The sequence below is a fragment of the Piliocolobus tephrosceles genome, chromosome 6, assembly GCF_002776525.5.
Source record: "Piliocolobus tephrosceles isolate RC106 chromosome 6, ASM277652v3, whole genome shotgun sequence".
NCBI classification, from domain to species: Eukaryota; Metazoa; Chordata; class Mammalia; order Primates; family Cercopithecidae; genus Piliocolobus; species Piliocolobus tephrosceles.
Window position 1 is genome coordinate 123,364,785 of NC_045439.1, and position 19,938 is coordinate 123,384,722.

The following is a 19,938-nucleotide window of genomic DNA, read 5'->3' on the forward strand; positions in this document are numbered from 1 at the left end:
CGAGCCAGCCAGGAGTCGAACCTGGAATCTTCTGATCCGTAGTCAGACGCGTTATCCATTGCGCCACTGGCCCTGAGACGAAAGTGTGCTCCTCCGTGATGCTGCTTCAAGGTTTTACTGCAGGGTTTCATGGGCGGTGTAGTCTCTCAACGGAGTTCTGCAGCTACACTAAGCATTCTGGGAGATTGAAGTTCGTCAGGAACCAGACTCTGAGATTGGTGGATCTTCAGGAGCCACGCCGTACGCCACTGCGCAGCCCGCGGATTGGCGGGAAAAGCCACTCCCCATCCCTCCCGTTCGGGAGCTGTGGCAGACGCTCTGGTTGTTAAGGCGACTCGTCCCGCCTTCTGGGTCTCTAGTTTGGCTTTGTGATTGGCTACTAGTATCAAGGAATCCCGGCGTGGACAGCGCGAGGAAAAAGATGGCGGCGATGGCGGTCGGGGGTGCTGGTGGGAGCCGCGTGTCCAGCGGGAGGGACCTGAATTGCGTCCCCGAAATAGCTGACACACTAGGGGCTGTGGCCAAGCAGGGGTGAGGGCCGGACCTCCACGAGCGGACTGCGGGGTCTGAACTCGGGGACGGAGAAGGGCAGACTAGTCATCCCAGAGAAACTGGGGTGAGGGGGTCGGCTAGGATGAGGAGGGGAGAGACTATTACTCTTTGGAGGGGAGAAGCCTCGGACCCAGTAACGTGAGGAAAAGAACTTGTGGGGGGCCTGTGGTCACTGAGTCCCAAAGTTGGGAGAGTTGTTGAGTAAACTCTAAAGGGCTCTGGAGGTCGCGATTATTGTCTGGGAGTGGGAGGAGGTGTTAGGGGGCAATGGAGAGAAGAGGCTAATCTTGACGGGGGAGGCATGAGCAGAACTGGGGCAAATCTGGATGTGATGGTCTTGGAAACATAGTGACACCTGAGGAGAAAAAAATTCTACTTGTGGATTTCCATCGTTTTCTCCTTACTCATATTTCCCATGGCTGTGTTTTGGGGAGAAATTGAGGCACAGTACAGCAGAGATATCCCCCAAGGTGGTCTGAACTCAGCAGCCTAGTAGGGTGAACTGATGGCAGCTGAAAGGGCTGTGCAAAATCAAAATAGCCTAAATCCAGTTGCTTGGCTTTCTGGCACTGCTGCTCTCTTTACATGATTCTGGGTCTGTCGCGGTTGTAGGTTTGATTTCCTCTGCATGCCTGTCTTCCATCCGCGTTTCAAGAGGGAGTTCATTCAGGAACCTGCTAAGAATCGGCCCGGCCCCCAGACACGATCAGACCTACTGCTGTCAGGAAGGGGTAGGGACCATCCCATATGCCCCTTAATTATTAGAGGCAATAACAACTTCTGCTTTATCGGGGCCCCGATTCTTCTCCTTTTCTGACTTGGATATATTTGTTAGTCCCTGGGATATAGATAACTTGTTTTCTCCTTGCTTCTCTATTCTGCATCAGGCTATCCCGTGTCTATGTAGAAAAAACCTTTGTCTCTCATTTCTACTCTCGATTCCCAAAACTAAAAATTGAACAAGTAAAGTGCTGAACCTTATTCAGTATTTGTCTTTCTTGGGTGGGGGAGTGCAGACTGGAATACGCTAATTGTGGGAAAGCTTTCTCCATGGATTCGTCCAGACTCAAAAGTGGAGAAGATTCGCAGGAACTCCGAGGCGGTAAGACTCTTTGACTTCTCTGCTGGATCTTTCTAACCAAGCTGGGTAGGGAGAGTGGTCCCCTCCCACCCCCAATAACTTGGTAAATCAACTGATACAATGAAATTAAAGCTATTAGGCTGGACCCCATGGTGTACACCTATGATCCTATCACTTTGGGAGGCTGAGGTTGTAGGATCACTGGAGCTCAGGAGTTTGAGACCAGCCTGGGCAGCATAGTGAAACCCCATCTCTATAAAATATACAAAAATTAGCCAGGCATGGTGGCGCATTCCTGTGGTCCCAGTTACTCAGGAGGCTGAGGTGGGAGGATCAGTTGAGCTTGGGAAGGTTGAGGCTGCAGATGAGTGGAGATTGTGCCACTGTACTCCAACCTGGGTGACAGAGTGAGACTTTGTCTCAAAAAAAAAAAGAAAAGAAAAGAAAAGAAAGCTATTTGCTTGTTAGCGCAACCTTTTCTTCTTCATCTCCATTCCAGGCCATGTTACAGGAGCTGAATTTTGGTGCATATTTGGGTCTTCCAGCTTTCCTGCTGCCCCTTAATCAGGAAGATAACACCAACCTGGCCAGAGTTTTGACCAACCACATCCACACTGGCCATCACTCTTCTATGGTATAGCTAAGGGGCTCCTTTCCTGCTGCATATCATAGTAGTCAGATTGTGCTAAGTACCTTCTTGTGCCTAGCCATTCAGTGAAGGGTGTGTTTGGCAGAATTGAAGTATCAGTATTGCCGGGGACAGTGGCTCATGCCTGTAATCCCAGCATTTTGGGAGGCTGAGGTGGGCAGATCGCTGAGCTCAGAAGTTTGAGACCAGCTTGGGAAGCCTGGTGAAACCCTGTCTCTACAAAAACAAAAACAAAAACAAAAAAACACAGATTAGCTAGGTGTGGTGTCACACGCCTGTAGTCCCAGCTACTTGGGAAGCTGAGGTGGGAAGATGACTTGAACCTGTGAGGCGGAGGTTGCAGTTAGCTGAGATTGCACCACTGCACTCCAGCCTGGGTGACAGAGCCAGACCTTGTCTCAAAAAAAAGGTCAGTATTGCGCACCTCTCCATCTAAAAGTGGTATGAAGAGAGTTTCAAAACATGCAAATGTAATTATTTCGGAAACTTACGTAAGATAAGGCAGATATTTACATAAGGATCTATACATAAGGTACATGTTCACTTACAAAATCACAAATTGGGAAAAGCATATAAAGGGATTAATGAGGTCTGGATGAAGTTTTTTGATTGAGGGAAACTTTCTGGAGCCAGTGAGTTCAAAAGAGTGTTCTAAAAGGGTGACTGTTCATGTGCAGTTCTGGATGCGGGTACCCTTGGTGGCACCAGAGGACCTGAGAGATGATATAATTGAGAATGCACCAACTACACACACAGAGGAGTACAGTGGGGAGGAGAAAACATGGATGTGGTATGTCTCCCTTTGCTGCTGTGATAGGGTGAGGGGAAGTACAGGGTGAAACCTGTAGGGAGGTCTCCTTGAGCTATGGTGGTTGGTCGGCCATATCTAGTTGACTGTACTTTTCTGTATTTGACTCTGAACAGGTGGCACAACTTCCGGACTTTGTGTGACTATAGTAAGAGGATTGCAGTGGGTGAGTCCATGAGAATCCTGGGATGGGTGTTGCTTCTCTGACCTCCCGTGAATAAGATTCAGGAATTTTGTATATAGTATACAATTTTGCTACTTACTCTCTGTCTCAGACTGCCTTTCTCTTAAAGAGGTAAACAGATTTTTCACAAAGGAGCAAGGAAGGGTTTCTTACCTGGCAGTGGTTGACAGTTTTTCTTTGTCTCATATAGCTCTTGAAATTGGGGCTGACCTCCCATCTAATCATGTCATTGATCGCTGGCTTGGGGAGCCCATCAAAGCAGCCATTCTCCCCACTAGCATTTTCCTGACCAATAAGAAGGGATTTCCTGTTCTTTCTAAGATGCACCAGAGGCTTATCTTCCGGCTCCTCAAGGTGAGTGGTAGGAGGGTTCTAAAGGTGGTCCAGCTATACATCTTGCCTTATTTACCTGTGTATGATCGTTTTTTCCTGTGAGGCTGACTCTTTTTCTTTGGTTTCTGGGTAGCAATTTAAGTGAAGTTGGGAGTCTTGAGAACAAAAAGATAAATGCCAGTAATAGCCCTAGAAACCTTTCAAAACAAACCAAACCTCATGAGAACTTTGCAGAAGGTTTCATTTAGGAAGTTACAGCAAGGGTCCATGAGGTTCTTTGGGTGTTGATGATACTTTTATGGCATAAGAGGGCCTTTTTTTTTTTTTTTTTTTTTTTTGAGACAGAGTCTCACTCTGTCACCCATACTGGAGTGCAACGGTGCAAACTCAGCTTACCAGAACCTCTGCCTCTCAGGCTTAAGCAATTCTCCTGCTTTAGCCTCCTGAGTAGCTGGGATTATAGGCGTGCACCACCGCTGCCTGACTAATTTTTATATTTTTAGTAGAGATGGGTTTTACCATGTTGGCCAGGCTGGTCTTGAACTCCTGACCTCAAGTGATCCACCCGCCTCAGTCTCCCAAAGTATTGGGATTACAAGCGTAGGCCACCACGCCCGGCCAAGAGGGCTTTTTACAAGTTTACTGAAACCTCATGCTGCCTTTGTTGGTATTGGAACAGATGCTAGAGAACGGGTTGGTCTGGGCCAGGCACAGTGGCTCACGCCTGTAATCCTAGGACTTTGGGAGGCTGAGGCGGATGGATCATCTGAGGTCAGGAGTTTGAGACCAGCCTGGCCAACATGGTGAAACCCTGTCTCTACTAAACATACAAAAATTAGCCAAGCATGGTGGCATGCACCTGTAGTCTCAGCTACTTGGGAGGCTGAGGCAGAAGAATTGTTTGACCCTAGGAAGTGGAGATTGCAACTAAGCCAAGATCACGCCATTGCACTCCAGCCTGGGCAACAGAGCGAGACTCCATCTTTAAAAAAAAAAAAAAAAAGGAGAGCTGTTGATCTGGGCCGTATTTTACACTGGGCTCTTTGGCCATATACCATAGTATTCCAGAATCTTGGTTTGTGGGCTGTGTCTGATAGTCTGACTTTTCTTACAGTTGGAGGTGCAGTTCATCATCACAGGCACCAACCACCACTCAGAGAAGGAGTTCTGCTCCTATCTTCAGTACTTGGAATACTTAAGCCAGAACCGTCCTCCACCTAATGCCTATGAACTCTTTGCCAAGGGCTATGAAGACTATCTGCAGTCCCCGCTTCAGGTGGGTCTGGAGTGCATGGAGAGTAGGAAGGTGGGGTGAAAATGTATCTTGAGAATATATGTCTCCAAATGTTACTAAAGCTCAGAAAGCAGTGGAAAGTTTTTGATATTTTAGTGCATTGTCCTTTGCCAGAAACTGGCTAACTTTATCCTTTTCCTCATTCATCAGCCACTGATGGACAATTTGGAATCTCAGACATATGAAGTGTTTGAAAAGGACCCCATCAAATACTCTCAGTATCAGCAGGTACTGTGTGGTATGCAGGGTGAGGAAAGCACAGGGCTAGCATGACCTGGAGAGATTGGGATTACAACCATAGGATATTCTCTTCTCCAGGCCATCTATAAATGTCTGCTAGACCGAGTACCAGAAGAGGAGAAGGATACCAATGTCCAGTGAGTGCTTTCCCCTCAATCCCAGGGACTTGCATACCTACATTTGTATATGCCAAGTCTGCTTGACTCTTCCCTTTCTTTCTTAGGGTACTGATGGTGCTGGGAGCAGGACGGGGACCCCTGGTGAACGCTTCCCTGCGGGCAGCCAAGCAGGCTGACCGGCGGATAAAGCTGTATGCTGTGGAGAAAAACCCAAATGCCGTGGTGACGTGAGTAGCAACCTGCTTGCTGGGAAGTTAGTCCCCATTGCCAAATTTCCTTAACATGTCTCCTCACCTTATTGTCTCTGTTTCAGGCTAGAGAACTGGCAGTTTGAAGAATGGGGAAGCCAAGTGACCGTAGTCTCATCAGACATGAGGGAATGGGTGGCTCCAGAGAAAGCAGACATCATTGTCAGCGAGCTTCTGGGCTCATTTGCTGACAATGAATTGTCACCTGAGTGCCTGGATGGAGCCCAGCACTTCCTAAAAGGTGCCCCCAGGTTGGGGTGTAGGTGGAGGGTGATGATGGATGAGACATCTACCTGGGAGGAGGGTACAGGGTTTAGGGGAAAGTGAGTTGGACCTGGGTCACATCATATGAGTTTGAGAGCTACTACTCCACTGCCTCTGTGCCCTTAGCAAATGAAGTCATCTCTTCAAACCTCAGTGTTCATATTTGTAAAATGAAGGGAGTGGGCCAGACGCTGTGGGAGGCCAAGGTGGGAGGTCAGGAGTTCGTGACCAACCTGGGCAACGTGGCAAAAGCCCGTCTCTACTAAAAATACAAAAATTAGCCAGGCGTGGTGGTGCACGCCTGTAATCCCAGCTACTTGGGAGGCCGAGGCACGAGAATCGTTTGAACCCAGGAGGAGAAGGTTGCAGTGAGCCAAGATTGTGCCACTGGACTCCAGCCTGGGCAACAGAGCGAGACTCTGTCTCAAAAAAATAATAATAATGAAATAAAAAATAATGAGGGGAATGGACTCTTTGAGCTGACATATGTACCCTGAGCTTAGCTTTCATCAGGAACTTTTGTGGGACTTTGTGACCCCATAAAAGTTAAGAACTACCAGATTAGACTATCTTGGGTTCTTTCAGTTTTTATCTGTGTAAATTAACCTAGAAGTGGAATCATCCGTGACAGTAGTTGGAAGGCTGGCTTAGTAATGTGACAACATGCATTTGTCTCTTTCTTCCATGCCCATGCCAACGTTGGTTGGTTTTGACATGGGAGGTTTGATCCTTCTGATCCTTCAGTTAGTACAGACATACCATTTCCCTCCCTCTGGAACTAATTTGACTCTCCTGCTGTGCAGATGACGGTGTGAGCATCCCCGGAGAATACACTTCCTTCCTGGCTCCCATCTCCTCCTCCAAGCTGTACAATGAAGTCCGGGCCTGTAGGGAGAAGGACCGTGACCCTGAGGTAAAAAACCACTCTCTGGAAAGAAGTGGTACTCTTCAGTCCTCTTCTTTTTCTGTATTTGCATCAGCTATTTTCTTCTGCTGGGGATGAAGAGGCGAAGAAGTTAGGGATTGGGGAAGCACTAAAGTAAAACTTTTTTTAATCCTTGGGGAAGTAGGTATCTCCTGTCTGTCTTCCCCAACACTCTCTCTCTCTGTCTCTGACAGGCCCAGTTCGAGATGCCTTATGTGGTACGGCTGCACAACTTCCACCAGCTCGCTGCACCCCAGCCCTGTTTCACCTTCAGCCATCCCAACAGAGGTAGATTCTTTTATGACTGTCCTCTAACTAGAGGGGTGTGGGCTTCTTCCTTCCTCCTGCTTTCTTCCCTTGCTGTCCCTAGTCTGCCTTATCTACTCTTCCCTTCCTGGGTCTTGCTTATGCTTTACCAAGTTGTCTAGAGCTTCTGGCCCCTTGTCATCCACATGATTATTTCCTGACAGATCCTATGATTGACAACAACCGCTATTGCACCTTGGAGTTTCCCGTGGAGGTGAACACAGTACTGCATGGCTTTGCAGGCTACTTTGAGACTGTGCTTTATCAGGACATCACTCTGAGTGAGTGTCTAAGGCAGTGGATGGCAGAGTATGAGGGTGTGCTGCCTGGGCAGCTTATATGTACATGTGTCATTTAGATTTATGGGGGGCCCAGTACTCAATGAATGGAGATCTTTGTTTGTGTGATTAGAGAAGAGACCCTCTTCAACATAGGTAAAAGGCACAGCCATGGAGACCTCTGTTTTTTCATTATTTTGTCCACACAGGTATCCGTCCAGAGACTCACTCTCCTGGGATGTTCTCATGGTTTCCCATCCTCTTCCCTATTAAGGTAGGAACTGCTTTTAAGACTCTGTAGGTTAAGGAGTAACTTTGCCTTTGGTGTTGTGCCTCTTTCCTTCTCCCAGGAAGATAGTTGACTATATGACTCAATGTTCTCCTGATTTCATATGCTCTTGGATCCCAGTGGTAGGTGTTGGGAGTATTTGGAGTGGCCTTCTGCCTGGCTTTCCCACATCTATTCTGGCTACCCTTCTGTCCTCTACTTTGAGCAAGAGCCATCTTTTAAAAACTCAAATTTGATCTTATCTCTCTCTTCCCCCCCCCCCCCCCCCCCCCCCTTTTTTTTTTTAAGAGACAGAGTCTCGCTCTGTCACCCAGGCTGGAGTGCAGTGGTGCAATTTCGGCTCACTGCAAGCTCCGCCTCTCCGGTTCATGCCATTCTCCTGCTCAGCCTCCCTAGTACTTGGGACTACAGGTGCCAGCCACCATGCCTGGCTAATTTTTGTGTTTTTAGTAGAGATGGGGTTTTACCGTGTTAGCCAGGATGGTCTGGATCTCCCAACCTCATGATCCACCCGCCTCAGCCTCCCAAAGTGCTGGGATTACAGGCGTGAGCCACCGCACCTGGCCTGATCTTACCTCTTTTTTGCTTAAAACTTTTCAATGCCTTCCCATTGTCTTTAGGATAAAAGTCAAAATCTGGAACATTGCTTGTAAGACTTGATGTGATCTAGTGTTTGCTTGCCTTTGCAGCTCCTGTCCCCTTGCTTACACTGCTTCAGCCTTATGGACCTTCTTTTGGTTCTAATTGTCGATCTTCTTTCCTACCTCAGGCTTTCATGCCTCTCTTTTGCCTGCAGAGCTCTTTGCTTGTCTCTTCACACCGTTAACCTATCTTCTAGGTCTCCTTTAAACATTTCTATTGTGAGATAAACTTTCTCTGACCTCCTAGACTAGGTTAGTGTTCCCTTTCATAGGTGTTTTTCTAGCACTCTGTACATGTTCACAGCACTCACCACACTTTTGATTATTTGTTCAGCGTCTTATTGTTCAGCGTTCTGATAGGCTTCAAATAACTTTCATGAGGGTTGGGACAGTCTTGTCATGTTTATCATTTTATCTCCACACCTGCCTTAATACACTGCCATGTATAATTCATTAGCTCCACCCTGAACCTCCCTGTCTTTCTTCTTACAGCAGCCCATAACGGTACGTGAAGGCCAAACCATCTGTGTGCGTTTCTGGCGATGCAGCAATTCCAAGAAGGTGTGGTATGAGTGGGCTGTGACAGCACCAGTCTGTTCTGCTATTCACAACCCCACAGGCCGCTCATATACCATTGGCCTCTAGCCCTGCGTGCAAGTGTCCAGAGCCTTGGAAGCAGCTTCATGTTCTGCTCCTATAGTACAGAAGGTGCAGTACATCTATAGGCTGTGATTCCCCTTGCCCATCAGAGAGGAGCATTTCAATCTGCTTTCCTGCCTTACATCAAGGTGGGCAAGGGATTATAATTAATTGCAGGGCTCAAGCCACCAATCTGTGAAGACCTCAGGCCAGGGGGTGAGGAATTAGTGCTGGATTCGAAGCTACGCACTCAGCCTCAAGAGCTCCCTGGAATATCCCTGAGAACATGGGGTTTGAACAGATGTTCAGCCCTTCTCTGTTCTTGTTTTGATGGTTTTGTGTAAGAGGAAATACAAATAAAGTTATAGCCCTTTCCTGCACTACCCTGCCGCCCCCGCCGCTGTTTTCCCACACCTCACTTAGACCCAGGCATGTGCAGATCTGTCCTCTTACCCTATCCAAGACCTAAAGGGGCCTATTTGTATTCCCTACTTAGGAAGCTGAGCAATGACTATTGTACTCCTGGATATAGGCCTTTCTGACCAGTTACAGTGAGCTCTTGTCCATTAGAACCTGTGGTTAGGCTTTTCTCTGGGGAAGAGGCATAGAGTTTGCCACCTTGGGAAAAGATGGAATAGTGAGTGAAGCCAGTTTCTCTTCCTGTATTCTTGAGCTACTGCACTGGCAACTGGTTACCTCTCCTTTGTTACCTCTTGGGAAGGCTGGAATCCATCCAGGAATCTCCAGCAAGAAACTACCAGTTTTTTTAAATAAAACCACAGGTTTACAGTTTGAAGTCCGTAAGAGGTCTAGTCCAATTTTCCATTTTACAGAGGGGGAATTTGAAATGGGTGCAATGATGTGATATTAGTATCCAAGTCAGAATTGGAAGTCCAGTCCTCCGACTCTGGCTCTCCCCATGTTATAACCAGCTACATTTTTGGTAGCTACAGTAGACCACAGAAGTGTCTAGGGGCTCCTGGAGGCCCTTGGAAAGTGAGGGTGGACATCAGTTCCTTCTTTCCCGTTAGAGGACTCAGTACTGCTACATCCCAGGAGTCACCTGAGAAACTTTAAAATTTACCCTTGCAGTGGAAAATGTGGGGGCACTGATTTGAACGGAAGTTATGATCTGCGGGAGCAGGCTATGACGATAGGGCAGAGTGTGCACCAAGACAAGTCTGTGGCAAGATCTGCTTTTCCCAGGTCCCAAGCAGCGAGGTCAGGAGAGGTGGTCGGGAGGGTTGTTTAGGTAGCCGGCTCAGAACGGGGATTTGGAGTTCAACATCTCCGGACGTGAAACAAACGCCGCTGTTCTCTACAAAGCTTAACCGTAAAGACTGACGTGACTCCTTCGGCAAATCCGAGTAGGGACGGCCAAGGATGTAAATTGTGCCTCGTTGGCTCCGCCCATCGCACTGGTCTAGTCAACTCGAGCACCGGGAGTGAGGTCGGTGGCTCCTTCACTCCCGTTCTCCGTCCCGTTTTCCCCGCCCTCCCCAAGTCATTTAACCAATGAGAGAGTGATGGGCGACTACCAAAGGACGCTTCCATTTTCTGGAGTCTCTGAGGTTAGCCAATCAGTGGGAACTCGTTGGTTGCTAAGACGCAGTTGAGTTTGCTCCACCCACACTTAGGACGTTAGCCAATGAGAACCTTTACTTTGGATGGTTGCAGCGAAACCAGTGAGGTTACTGCCAACGCTGGGGTGTCTTAGCGCATGCGCAGATTGGGGAAGGTTCTGGAAGACGGCGGAGCTTCCGCCATTTTACGGGAAGAGGAGCAGCTCTACCTGCATTGCTGCTTTTCTTGCCTAGACTCTAGGAAATATCCGAACTTCACTTCCCACAACATACCGAAAGCAACGGAGAGAACCGGGACCCCCCTGCGGGGAACTGGAACTGGTGAGAAACCCCAAAACCTGGTCCCCCACCAGACGTCACCAATGCGTGACGTTGCTGCACGGCGCGTCCCCCTGACGTCACGGGCAGACAATAGCGTCACGAAGAGATTCAGGGGAACTTTTAACGTTAAAAAAACCTTTGTTTTGACCTTGAAGTGTTAGCTACTTAAATGTGGCCCACTGGCACGACTTTAGAGGTGAGCACCCTCGTGGCTGTATCCTGCACCGATAAAGATGCGGTTTCTAGAATTCTGTGATTTTTTCTTTCTGGGTCCCTGCAGCCGTGACACTTAGGGTCGCCCACACTGGAAAGGGAGCATCGACCCTCCGCGGCCTGAGAGGACACACATCATCAGTTTCAGCCACTCGCACCACTATTCAGAGAGAGAGAAGGGAATTGAGCTTTCTTCCTCAATCTCTAGTCTGTCGAAGATTCATGTCACTATGTTGACCTTTATGGGCTTTTCCCTTTTAACTTTTTCAAGCACTCATTCCAGTAGGCGTATGAGGCCACACATGAAGATTGAGCTCTGGGACACTGGCTCCCGCAGAGATTGTGGCAGTTGGTTGCCTATAGGACCTTTTTTTTTTTTTTGAGACGAAGTCTCGCTTTGTCACCTAGGCTGGCGTGTGGGAATGGTGCGATCTCGGCTCACTGCAGCCTCTGTCTTCCGGGTTCAAGCGATTCCCCTGCCTCAGCCTCCCGAGGAGCTGGGATTACAGGCGCCCGCCACAATGCCCGGCTAGTTTTTATATTTTTAATAGAGATGGGGTTTCGCCATGTTAGCCAGGCTGACCTTGAACTCCTGACCTCAGGTGATCCGCCCGCCTCGGCCTTCCAAAGTGCTGAGATTACAGGCGTGAGCCACCGCGCCCGGCTTATAGGACCGTTTTTTAAAGCTACACGACATGGGGTGGGCAGTCCTTCAAGTAGTTTTTGTCTGTCTCATTGTTCCTCTTTTATTAAACTGCTTTCAGTTTGTAGGTGTTTGTGCTCACCTCAGTGATCAGACCCAAGAGATGGGGCTACCGTCACCCTTGGGGCTCCACCTTTTCGTGAATTCTTCCCGAATTGGTCTGACAGTGGTTCTCTCTACTCCTTTAGCAGTGGAGTCTACCTGCTGGCTTGTGCTGTGACGAGGTCTAGGAACTGACGTGATTGTGGGTCTCTAATGCTGTTTTTGGAGCAGGATGGAAGAAAACACGATATTCTGTATGTGGATGAGATTGAGTGGACCTTGACCCATAAGTTGGGACATGAAGGTAGAGTTTGAAAACTACCAGCCTGGGCCGGGCGCGGTGGCTCATGCCTGTAATCCCAGCACTTTGGGAGGCCGAGGCAGGCGGATCACGAGGTCAGGAGATCGAGACCATCCTGGCTAACATGGTGAAACCCAGTCTCTACTAAAAATACAAAAAAAAAAAAAAAAAAAGGAAAAAACTGCCAGCCTGAAAATGCATAGTGTTTGCTACCTTATTGCTTTTAGGACTTCTAGAAAGACACTAAACCCAGTGAGATTGCAAGTTTCAAAATACTGTATTGTGTATGTCTGCTTAAATAGATGTATTTGTTTCTGAGTGAAAACTTTTTACATAGAGGTTTATTTGTAGAGGCTTGTAAACTTAAGTGAAAGTTTTAGTGTGTGTGTTAAGTTGTTCCTTACCCTGCATTAGCACTCAACAACGAGCAGTTCTTGAAATCAAGCATTTCATTTGGAGGGGAAAAGGCAGATTGTAAAAAATAGTTTATAACAGAAAATTTGTGTAGACTTGGCAGCCAAAATGACTGAAACAGCTTGAGTATCAAAAACTTTTCTTTTTAAGCCGGGCTCGGTGGCTCATGCCTGTAATCCCAGCACTTTGGGAGGCCGAGGCAGGCGGATCACCTGAGGTCAGGAGTTCGAGACCAGCCTGACCAACATGGAGAAACCCCCGTCTCTACTAAAAATACATTAACTGGGTGTGGTGGTGTGTGCCTGTAATCCCAGCTACTCAGGAGGCTAAGACAGGAGAATTGCTTGAACCTGGGAGGTAGAGGTTTCAGTGAGCCGAGATTGAACCATTGTACTCCAGCCTGGGCAACAAGAGTGAAACTCTGTCTCAAAAAAAAAAAAAAACAAAACTTTTCTTTTTAGAACCATTTTCCCATAGTGAACAAGATAGTGTATATTAGCCTAATACTTTTAAGCATACACTGTACATGCCTCAGATATAGGAGCCTCACAATGAGGTTTAGCTAATGGGACTGATTATTTTGAAAAACCTATCAGAAGAACATTCATGTTCAGTGAGTATATATTTAAAAGTAGATATCTTGGTATACTCCACGGTGTCCTTTTTTTTTCCTTTAAAGTTAATTACAAACCATATGAGAAGTAACCTGATATAATAGATATTAGATTTGAAGTCAGAAAACCTTTCTGATCAAGAATTAGCTCCTCTGGCCGGATGTAATCCCAGCATTTTGGGAGGCTAAGGTGGGTGGATCTCTTGAGTCCAGGAGTTTGAGACCAGCCTGGGCAACATAGTGAGACCATGTCTCTACCCAAAAAACCCCCCAAAATATGAGAAGTTAGCCTGGTATGGTAGTGCATACGTGTAGTCCCAGCAACTTGGGAGGCTGAGGTTAGAGGACTGCTTGAGCTAGAGAGGCAGAGGTTACAGTGAGCTGAGATGGCAACACTACACTCCAGCTTGGGCAACAGACTGAAACCCTGTCTCAAAAAAAAAAAAATTAGTTCCTCCATTTGAGCTGTGTGACCTTTTCTGTTTTGGAGATTGAGACAGAATCTCAATCTGCTGCATAGGTTGGATTGCAGTGGCATGATCACAGTTCACTGCAGCCTCAACTTCCTGGGTTCAAGCAATCCTTCCGTTTCAGGCTCTCGAGTAGTTGGGACTACAGGCACGCACCACTGTGCCCAGCTAATTTTTGTATTTTTTGTAAAAATGGGGCCTCACTGTGTTGCCCAGCCTGATTTTGACCTGGCCTCAAGCCACTCTCCAGCCTTAGCCTCCCAAAGTGCTGAGATTGCAGGCGTGAGCCACCCCCTCTGCCCAGCCCTTGAGCTATGTATGACTTTTAGCAGTTCAAAAAACTTTAGTCTTAAAAAATTTGGGTATGAATCATATATTACCTGTCTGCAGCATTTGTTACATTTGATTGCTAAATAAATATAAAGTGTTATTACAAAAAGTAGAAGGCTGGGCACAGTGGCTAATGCCTGTAATCCCAGCACTGAGAGGCTGAGGCAGGCGGATCACCTGAGGTCAGGAGTTTGAGACCAGCCTGGCCAATATGATGAAACTCCGTCTCTACCAAAAATGCAAAAATTAGTGGGCGCGTAGTGGCGGGCACCTGTAATCCCAGCTACTCAGGAGCCTGAGGCAGGAGAATCGCTTGAACCTGGGAGGCAGAGGTTGGCGTGAGCTGAGATTGTGCTATTGCACTCCAGTATGGGCAACAGAGTGAGACTCCCTCTCAAAAAAAAAAAAAAAAAAAAAAAAGCCCGGACACATTGACTCATACCCGCCCGTAATTCTGACACTTTGGGAGGGCGAGGTGGGCGGATCACCTCAGGTCCGGAGTTCCAGACCAACCTGGCCAACATGGAGAATCTGGACTCTACAGAAAATACAAAATTAGCCGGACGTGGTGGCACATACCTGTAATCCCAGCTATTTGGGAGGCTGAGACAGGAGAATCGCTTGAACCTGGGAGGCAGAGGTTGCAGTGAGCTGAGATCATGCTACTGCACTCCAGCCTGGGCAACAGAGTGAGACTCCCTCTCAAAAAGAAAAAAAAAAAAAGGCCAAGCGTGGGGCTCATGCCTGTAATTCCAGCACTTTGGGAGGGCAAGGTGGTCGGATCACCTGAGGTCGAGAGTTCAAGACCAGCCTGACCAACACGGAGAAACCTGGTCTCTACTAAAAATACAAAATTAGCTGGACATGGTGGCATATGCCTGTAATCCCAGCTACTCGGGAGGCTGAGGCAGGAGAATTGCTTGAACCTGGGAGGCAGAGGTTGCAGTGAGCAGAGATTGTGCCATTGCACTGCAGCCTGGGCAACAAGAGCAAAACTCCATCTCAAAAAAAAAAAAGAAATTGAGTTCACTGGTTTTTATGTATACCAATTGATTTGGGTTTGATTTCCATATTAAGCCTTAAATTTGGCTCCAAGTAATTTTTTTCCTAAGAATCTTCTCTCTCCATAACATGCTTAGCACAGTGTCTAGCGGATGTAGGTACTGTAAATCATAGAATCATAGTTGTAATGATTATACTTACTAAGTTGTCAAAATAGGATATGGACTCTTAGGGCAGCCAGGGCAGCAGTGTTGCATAGTGCATTAGCTGCTTTAAAAAGGACAAAGTTCCTTTTTTTTTGAGATGGAGTCTTAGGTCTGTCGCCCAGTCTGGAATGCAGTGGTGTGATCTCAGCTCACTGCAACCTCTGCCTCCCAGGTTCAAGCGATTCTCCTGTTTTAGCCTCTTGAGTAGCTGGGACTACAGGTGCCCGCCACCATGCCTGGCTAATTTTTGTATCTTTAGTAGGGATGGGATTTCACCATATTGGTCAGGCTGGTATTGAACTCCTGACCTCAGGTGATCCACCTGCCTCAGCCTCCCAAAGTACTGGGATTACAGGGTGAGCCCCCGTGCCTGGCCAACAAAGTTCTTACAGTTATGAAAAAGTCTGATTATGATAGCCTCCTTGCATACAAATTCCTCAGGTTTTGTTTTTTTTTTTTTTTAAAAGCATGATGTACATTTAATGGGCACACAATTAAACTGTATACATTAAAGTGTACACTTTCATACGTTTTGATACGTTAAACACCCGTGAAACCGTCACTCCCAAAGATTTTTTTGCTTTTGTTTTTTTGAGACAGTCCCACTTGTCATCCAGGCTGGAGTACAATGGCATGATCTTGGCTCACTGCAACCTGTGCCCTCTGGGTTCAAGCAGTTCTTGTGCTTCAGCCTCCTGAGTAGCTGGGATTACAGGCGCTTGCCACCACACCCGGCTAATTTGTTGTTTTGTTTTGTTTTGTTTTTTGAGACGAAGTCTCGCTCTGTCACCAGGCTGGAGTGCAGTGGCGCAATCTTGGCTCACTGCAACCTCTGTCTCCTGGGTTCAAGCGATTCCCCTGCCTCAGCCTCCCCAGTAGCTGGGACTACAGGTGCGTGCCACCACACCCAGCTAATTTTTGTATTTTTAGTAGAGACAGGGTTTTACCACGTTGGCCAGGATGGTCTTGATCTCTTGACCTCATGATGCGCCTACCTTGGCCTCCCAAAGTGCTGGAATTACAGGTGTGAGCCTCCGTGCCCGGCAATTTTTTTTTTTTTTTAGAGAGAGAGTCTTGGTCTGTCACCCAGCCTAAAGTGCAATGGTGCGATCTCAGCTGGCTGCAACTTCCGCTTCCTGGGTTCAAGCAATTCTCCTATCTTAGCCTCCCAGGTGGCAGGGATTACAGGCATGTGCCACCACGCTTGGCTAATTTTTGTATTTTTGTGTTTTTTTTTTTTTTCTGAGATAGAATCTCGTTCTGTCACCCAGGTTGGAGTGCAGTGGCGCATTCTTGGCTCATTGCAACCTCCACCTCCCAGTTTCAAGCAGTTCTTATGCTTCAGCCTCCCAAGTAGCTGGGACTACAGGTGCGTGCCACCACGCCTGGCTAATTTTTTGTATTTTTAGTGGAGATGGGGTTTAACCATATTGGCCAGGCTGCTCTCAAACTCCTGACCTCATGACCGCACCCAGCCTTAATTTTTGTATTTTTAGTAAAGTTGAGGTTTCACCATATTGGTCAGGTTGGTCTTGAACTCCTGAACTCAGATGATCCATGTGTCTTGGCCTCCCACAGTAGCTGGGATTACAGGTGTGAGCCACAACTCCTGGCCCCAAAATTGGCCCCAAACTTTTTCTTGTGCCCTTTTAAAATCCTTTTCTCCCAGTCCTTCCCTTCACTCCTATCCCTGGCAACCATTGTTCTGCTTTCTGCTTTCTTTGATATAGTTGATACAGTGATTAGTTTGCTTTTTATTTTGGAGACTGACTCTCGCTTTGTCTCCAGGCTGGAGTGCAGTGGCATGATCTCGGCTCACTGCAACCTCTGCCTCCCGGGTTCAAGCGATACTCCTGCCTCAACCTCCTGAGTAGCTGGGTCTACAGGTGCACACCACCATGCCCAGCTAATTTTTGAATTTTTTATTTTTTTGAGACGGAGTCTCGCTCTATTGCCCGGGCTGGAGTGCAGTGGCCGGATCTCAGCTCACTGCAAGCTCCACCTCCCGATATACGCCATTCTCCTGGCTGAGCCTCCCGAGTAGCCAGGACTACAGGCGCCCACCACCATGCCCAGCTAGTTTTTTGTATTTTTTTAATAGAGACGGGGTTTCACTGTGTTAGCCAGGATGGTCTCGATCTCCTGACCTCGTGATCCGCCCCTCTCGGCCTCCCAAAGTGCTGGGATTACAGGCTTGAGCCACCGCGCCTGGCCCAATTTTTGTATTTTTAGTAGAGACGGGGTTTCACCATGTTGGCCAGGATCTCTTGACCTCGTGATCCGCCCGCCTCGGTCTCCCAAAGTGCTGGGATTACAGGCGTGAGCCACCGCGCCTGACCTAGTTTGCGTTTTTTAGAATTTTATATAAATGGAATTGTTTATTGTGCACTTTTTGGCGGGGGTTGTGGGGGGCTGGTTTCTGTCACTCCGTGTAATTATTTTGAGATTCATCCATGTGTGGGTTCATAATTCCAGACCAATAACATTTGAATAATTTATCCTATTGGTTTTATTTGGATTTTTTTTTTTTTTTTTTTTTTTTGAGACGGAGTCTCACTCTGTCGCCCAGGCTGGAGTGCAGTGACCGGATCTCAGCTCACTGCGAGCTCCGCCTCCCGGGTTCCCGCCATTCTCCTGCCTCAGCCTCCCAAGGAGCTGGGACTACAGGCGCCCGCCACCTCGCCCGGCTAGTTTTTTGTATTTTTTTTGTAGAGACGGGGTTTCACTGTGTTAGCCAGGATGGTCTCGATCTCCTGACCTCGTGATCCGCCCGTCTCGGCCTCCCAAAGTGCTGGGATTACAGGCTTGAGCCACCGTGCCCGGCCGGATTTTCTGTTTTTCTTATTTGACAAACTGGTGGTAGACGGCCTGGGGAAAGGCAGTTTCTAGATGTAAGAGCTTCGGGGAGGCACATTTTACCTTGCCTACCAGAGAAAGGTTTCAAAATGGGGTTGGTCGAGCCTGTCTTAATCATCGTATTTCTGAGTTACCTAAACTATAGTTGATATTAGATAGAAAATGCTTAGGGATAAGGCCCTAATTATTGGTGTTCGGGGTATGCAGAGAGGAAGAGCTTAGGGCAAATCTGCATTTTGGTGTTGCTTTGACTTGCTTCTGATTTTTAGTCTTGCCTCTTTACCTTTTTATTGGAAATAATGTGCCTTTTTTTTTTATTATTTTTTCTTTTTATATTTTTCTCACATCTGTAGCAGCCAGGCCTGTTTTTATTATTTAAGTTTAAACCAGGTATTTATTCAGAATTTTGAACAGTAGAGTGGAGACCTAATATCCATTTTGTAGTGAACAGTACTTTTGACTACCATCATTTTCTCTTCATAGAACAGGATAGGTATTTTGTTTCTTCCTAGGTGTTGTTTCCTTCTATATCCTTGACTTTTTTTTTTTGTATTCTTTTTGTGTTTTTGTTTGTTTTGTTTTTGAGACAGGGTCATACACTGCTGCCCAGGCTGGAGTACAGTGGCACGATCTTGGTTCACTGCAACCTCTACCTTTTGGGTTCAAGTGATTCTCCTGCATCAGCCTCCTGAGTAGCTGGGATTATAGGCATGTGCCACCACACCCAGCTAATTTTTATATTTTTGATAGAGACAGGTTTTTGCCATGTTGGCCAGGCTGGTCTCAAACTCCTGACCTCAGGTGATCTGCCTGCCTTGGCCTCCCAAAGTGCTGGGATTACAGGTGTGAGCCACCGCGCCTGGCCTATCTTTGACTATTCCAAGCCACAAAGCAGAACTAGTTCAGATCTATAGGGTGTAAAAATAAACCTAAGAGTAAGTGACAGCTGGTAAGGTTTCTCCGTAGTTCAAGAAACAGAACTGAAATCTGTATATCCTGAAGTCTTCTTCTTGGAGGGGGAAAGAAATTTGTGGTGCTGGAAAGGGAGGAAAAATATAAAACAGGTTCTTACATATTAATATCCTCTCCCCAGATCTGACAGGATGGCATCTGATGACTTTGATATAGTGATTGAGGCCATGCTGGAAGCTCCCTATAAAAAAGAAGAGGTAATATTTTCCACCTCACTCCTGGAATTGGGTTAATAAGAAAGAGTAGTTGTCGATCATGACTTTCAACTTTCAGCATTTTATGAATCCTCTTTCCCTGCTTATTTATTATGTACAATAACTAATCATAAAAGGCATAGTCTTAGTAAGCTTTGCTGGAGACTATGGTTAGGAGCCATACTTTTAGAGAGGACCAGAAACCGGGGTGGGCACATGATGGTGCTGGTAATCTGTGCTTTGCTCGAAACTCGAAGTGACACAGTAGAAAGTCACTGTACCTCAGACCTAGCACCAATTTCATTTTTTTTTTTTTTTTTTTTCTGTTGAGACAGAGTCTCGCTCTGTCACCAGGCTGGAGTGCAGTGGTGTGATCTTGGCTCACTGCAACCTCCACCTCCTGGGTTCAAGCGATTCTCATGCCTCAACCTCCCAAGTAGCTAGGATTATAGACAAAAGCCACCACGCCCAGCTAATTTTTGTAATAGTAGAGTCGGGGTTTCACCATGTTGGCCAGAATGGTCTCGATCTCCTGACCTCATGATCCACCCACCTTGACCTTCCAAAGTGCTGAGATTACAGGTGTGAGCCACTGCGCCCATCCCAATTTCTTTTTTAATATACTTTTTATAGAGACGGTCTTGCTGTGTTGCCTGGGCTGGTCTCGAACTCCTGGGCTCAAGGGATCTGCCTGCCGTGGCCTCCCAAAGTGCTGGGATTACAGGATTGAGCCACTGCACCTGGCCCACTTAACACCAATTTTCTTGCTTGCTTGCTTTTCCCTCCCTCTGCCCTTTCCTGCCATCCCTCCTTCCCCCACCTTTCTTTTTTTCTTCTTCTTCTTTTTTTTTTTTTTTTTTTTTTTTTT

At 47.1% G+C, this 19,938-nt stretch overlaps 2 protein-coding genes and 1 non-coding gene across 9 annotated transcripts in view; 2 read left to right on the forward strand and 1 right to left on the reverse strand.

Moving 5' to 3' along the window:
* TRNAR-ACG lies at positions 1–73 on the reverse strand. The gene has a single exon. It is a non-coding gene; the product is annotated as a tRNA-Arg (tRNA).
* A 121-nt stretch (positions 74–194) lies between these two features.
* Positions 195–9,231, forward strand: PRMT5 (protein arginine methyltransferase 5). Of its 3 annotated transcripts, none has more exons than XR_002735336.1 (18): positions 195–531; positions 1,165–1,283; positions 1,569–1,654; positions 2,133–2,267; positions 2,960–3,072; positions 3,207–3,256; positions 3,465–3,628; positions 4,722–4,883; positions 5,052–5,129; positions 5,220–5,278; positions 5,365–5,487; positions 5,574–5,749; positions 6,576–6,685; positions 6,892–6,985; positions 7,168–7,284; positions 7,491–7,555; positions 8,704–8,919; positions 9,028–9,230. XR_002735336.1 is itself a non-coding variant. In XM_023230455.1 (18 exons), exons 1-18 carry the CDS (start codon positions 422–424, stop codon positions 9,076–9,078), a joined length of 1,881 nt encoding a protein of 626 aa, XP_023086223.1. In that variant the 5' UTR covers positions 195–421; the 3' UTR covers positions 9,079–9,230. The 3 variants fall into 3 exon arrangements, 2 of the variants coding, with proteins under 2 accessions (XP_023086223.1, XP_023086222.1); XM_023230455.1 differs by having other exon boundaries at positions 8,704–8,772; XM_023230454.2 differs by having other exon boundaries at positions 8,704–9,231.
* A 1,331-nt stretch (positions 9,232–10,562) lies between these two features.
* Positions 10,563–19,938, forward strand: part of RBM23 (RNA binding motif protein 23) — a 20,076-nt gene continuing 10,700 nt past the window's right edge. For 4 of the 5 annotated variants that reach the window (XM_023230435.2, XM_023230438.2, XM_023230437.2 and 1 more), the window contains exons 1-2: positions 10,563–10,754; positions 18,998–19,073. In XM_023230435.2, coding sequence (XP_023086203.1) covers positions 19,008–19,073 — 66 coding nt within the window. In that variant the 5' untranslated portion in view covers positions 10,563–10,754; positions 18,998–19,007. Of the gene's footprint in view, positions 10,755–11,858; positions 12,017–18,997; positions 19,074–19,938 lie in introns of all 5 variants that reach the window. The other variant, XM_023230436.2, reaches the window with a different exon arrangement.

Excerpts from the sequence above, each read along its gene's own strand:
- PRMT5 (XM_023230454.2), top strand. The coding sequence starts at position 422 with ATGGCGGCGATGGCGGTCGGGGGTGCTGGTGGGAGCCGCGTGTCCAGC. Across the intron at positions 5,130-5,219 it reads AATACTCTCAGTATCAGCAG|GCCATCTATAAATGTCTGCT; the intron begins GTACTGTGTGGT and ends TCTCTTCTCCAG. Across the intron at positions 6,986-7,167 it reads CTTCAGCCATCCCAACAGAG|ATCCTATGATTGACAACAAC; the intron begins GTAGATTCTTTT and ends ATTTCCTGACAG.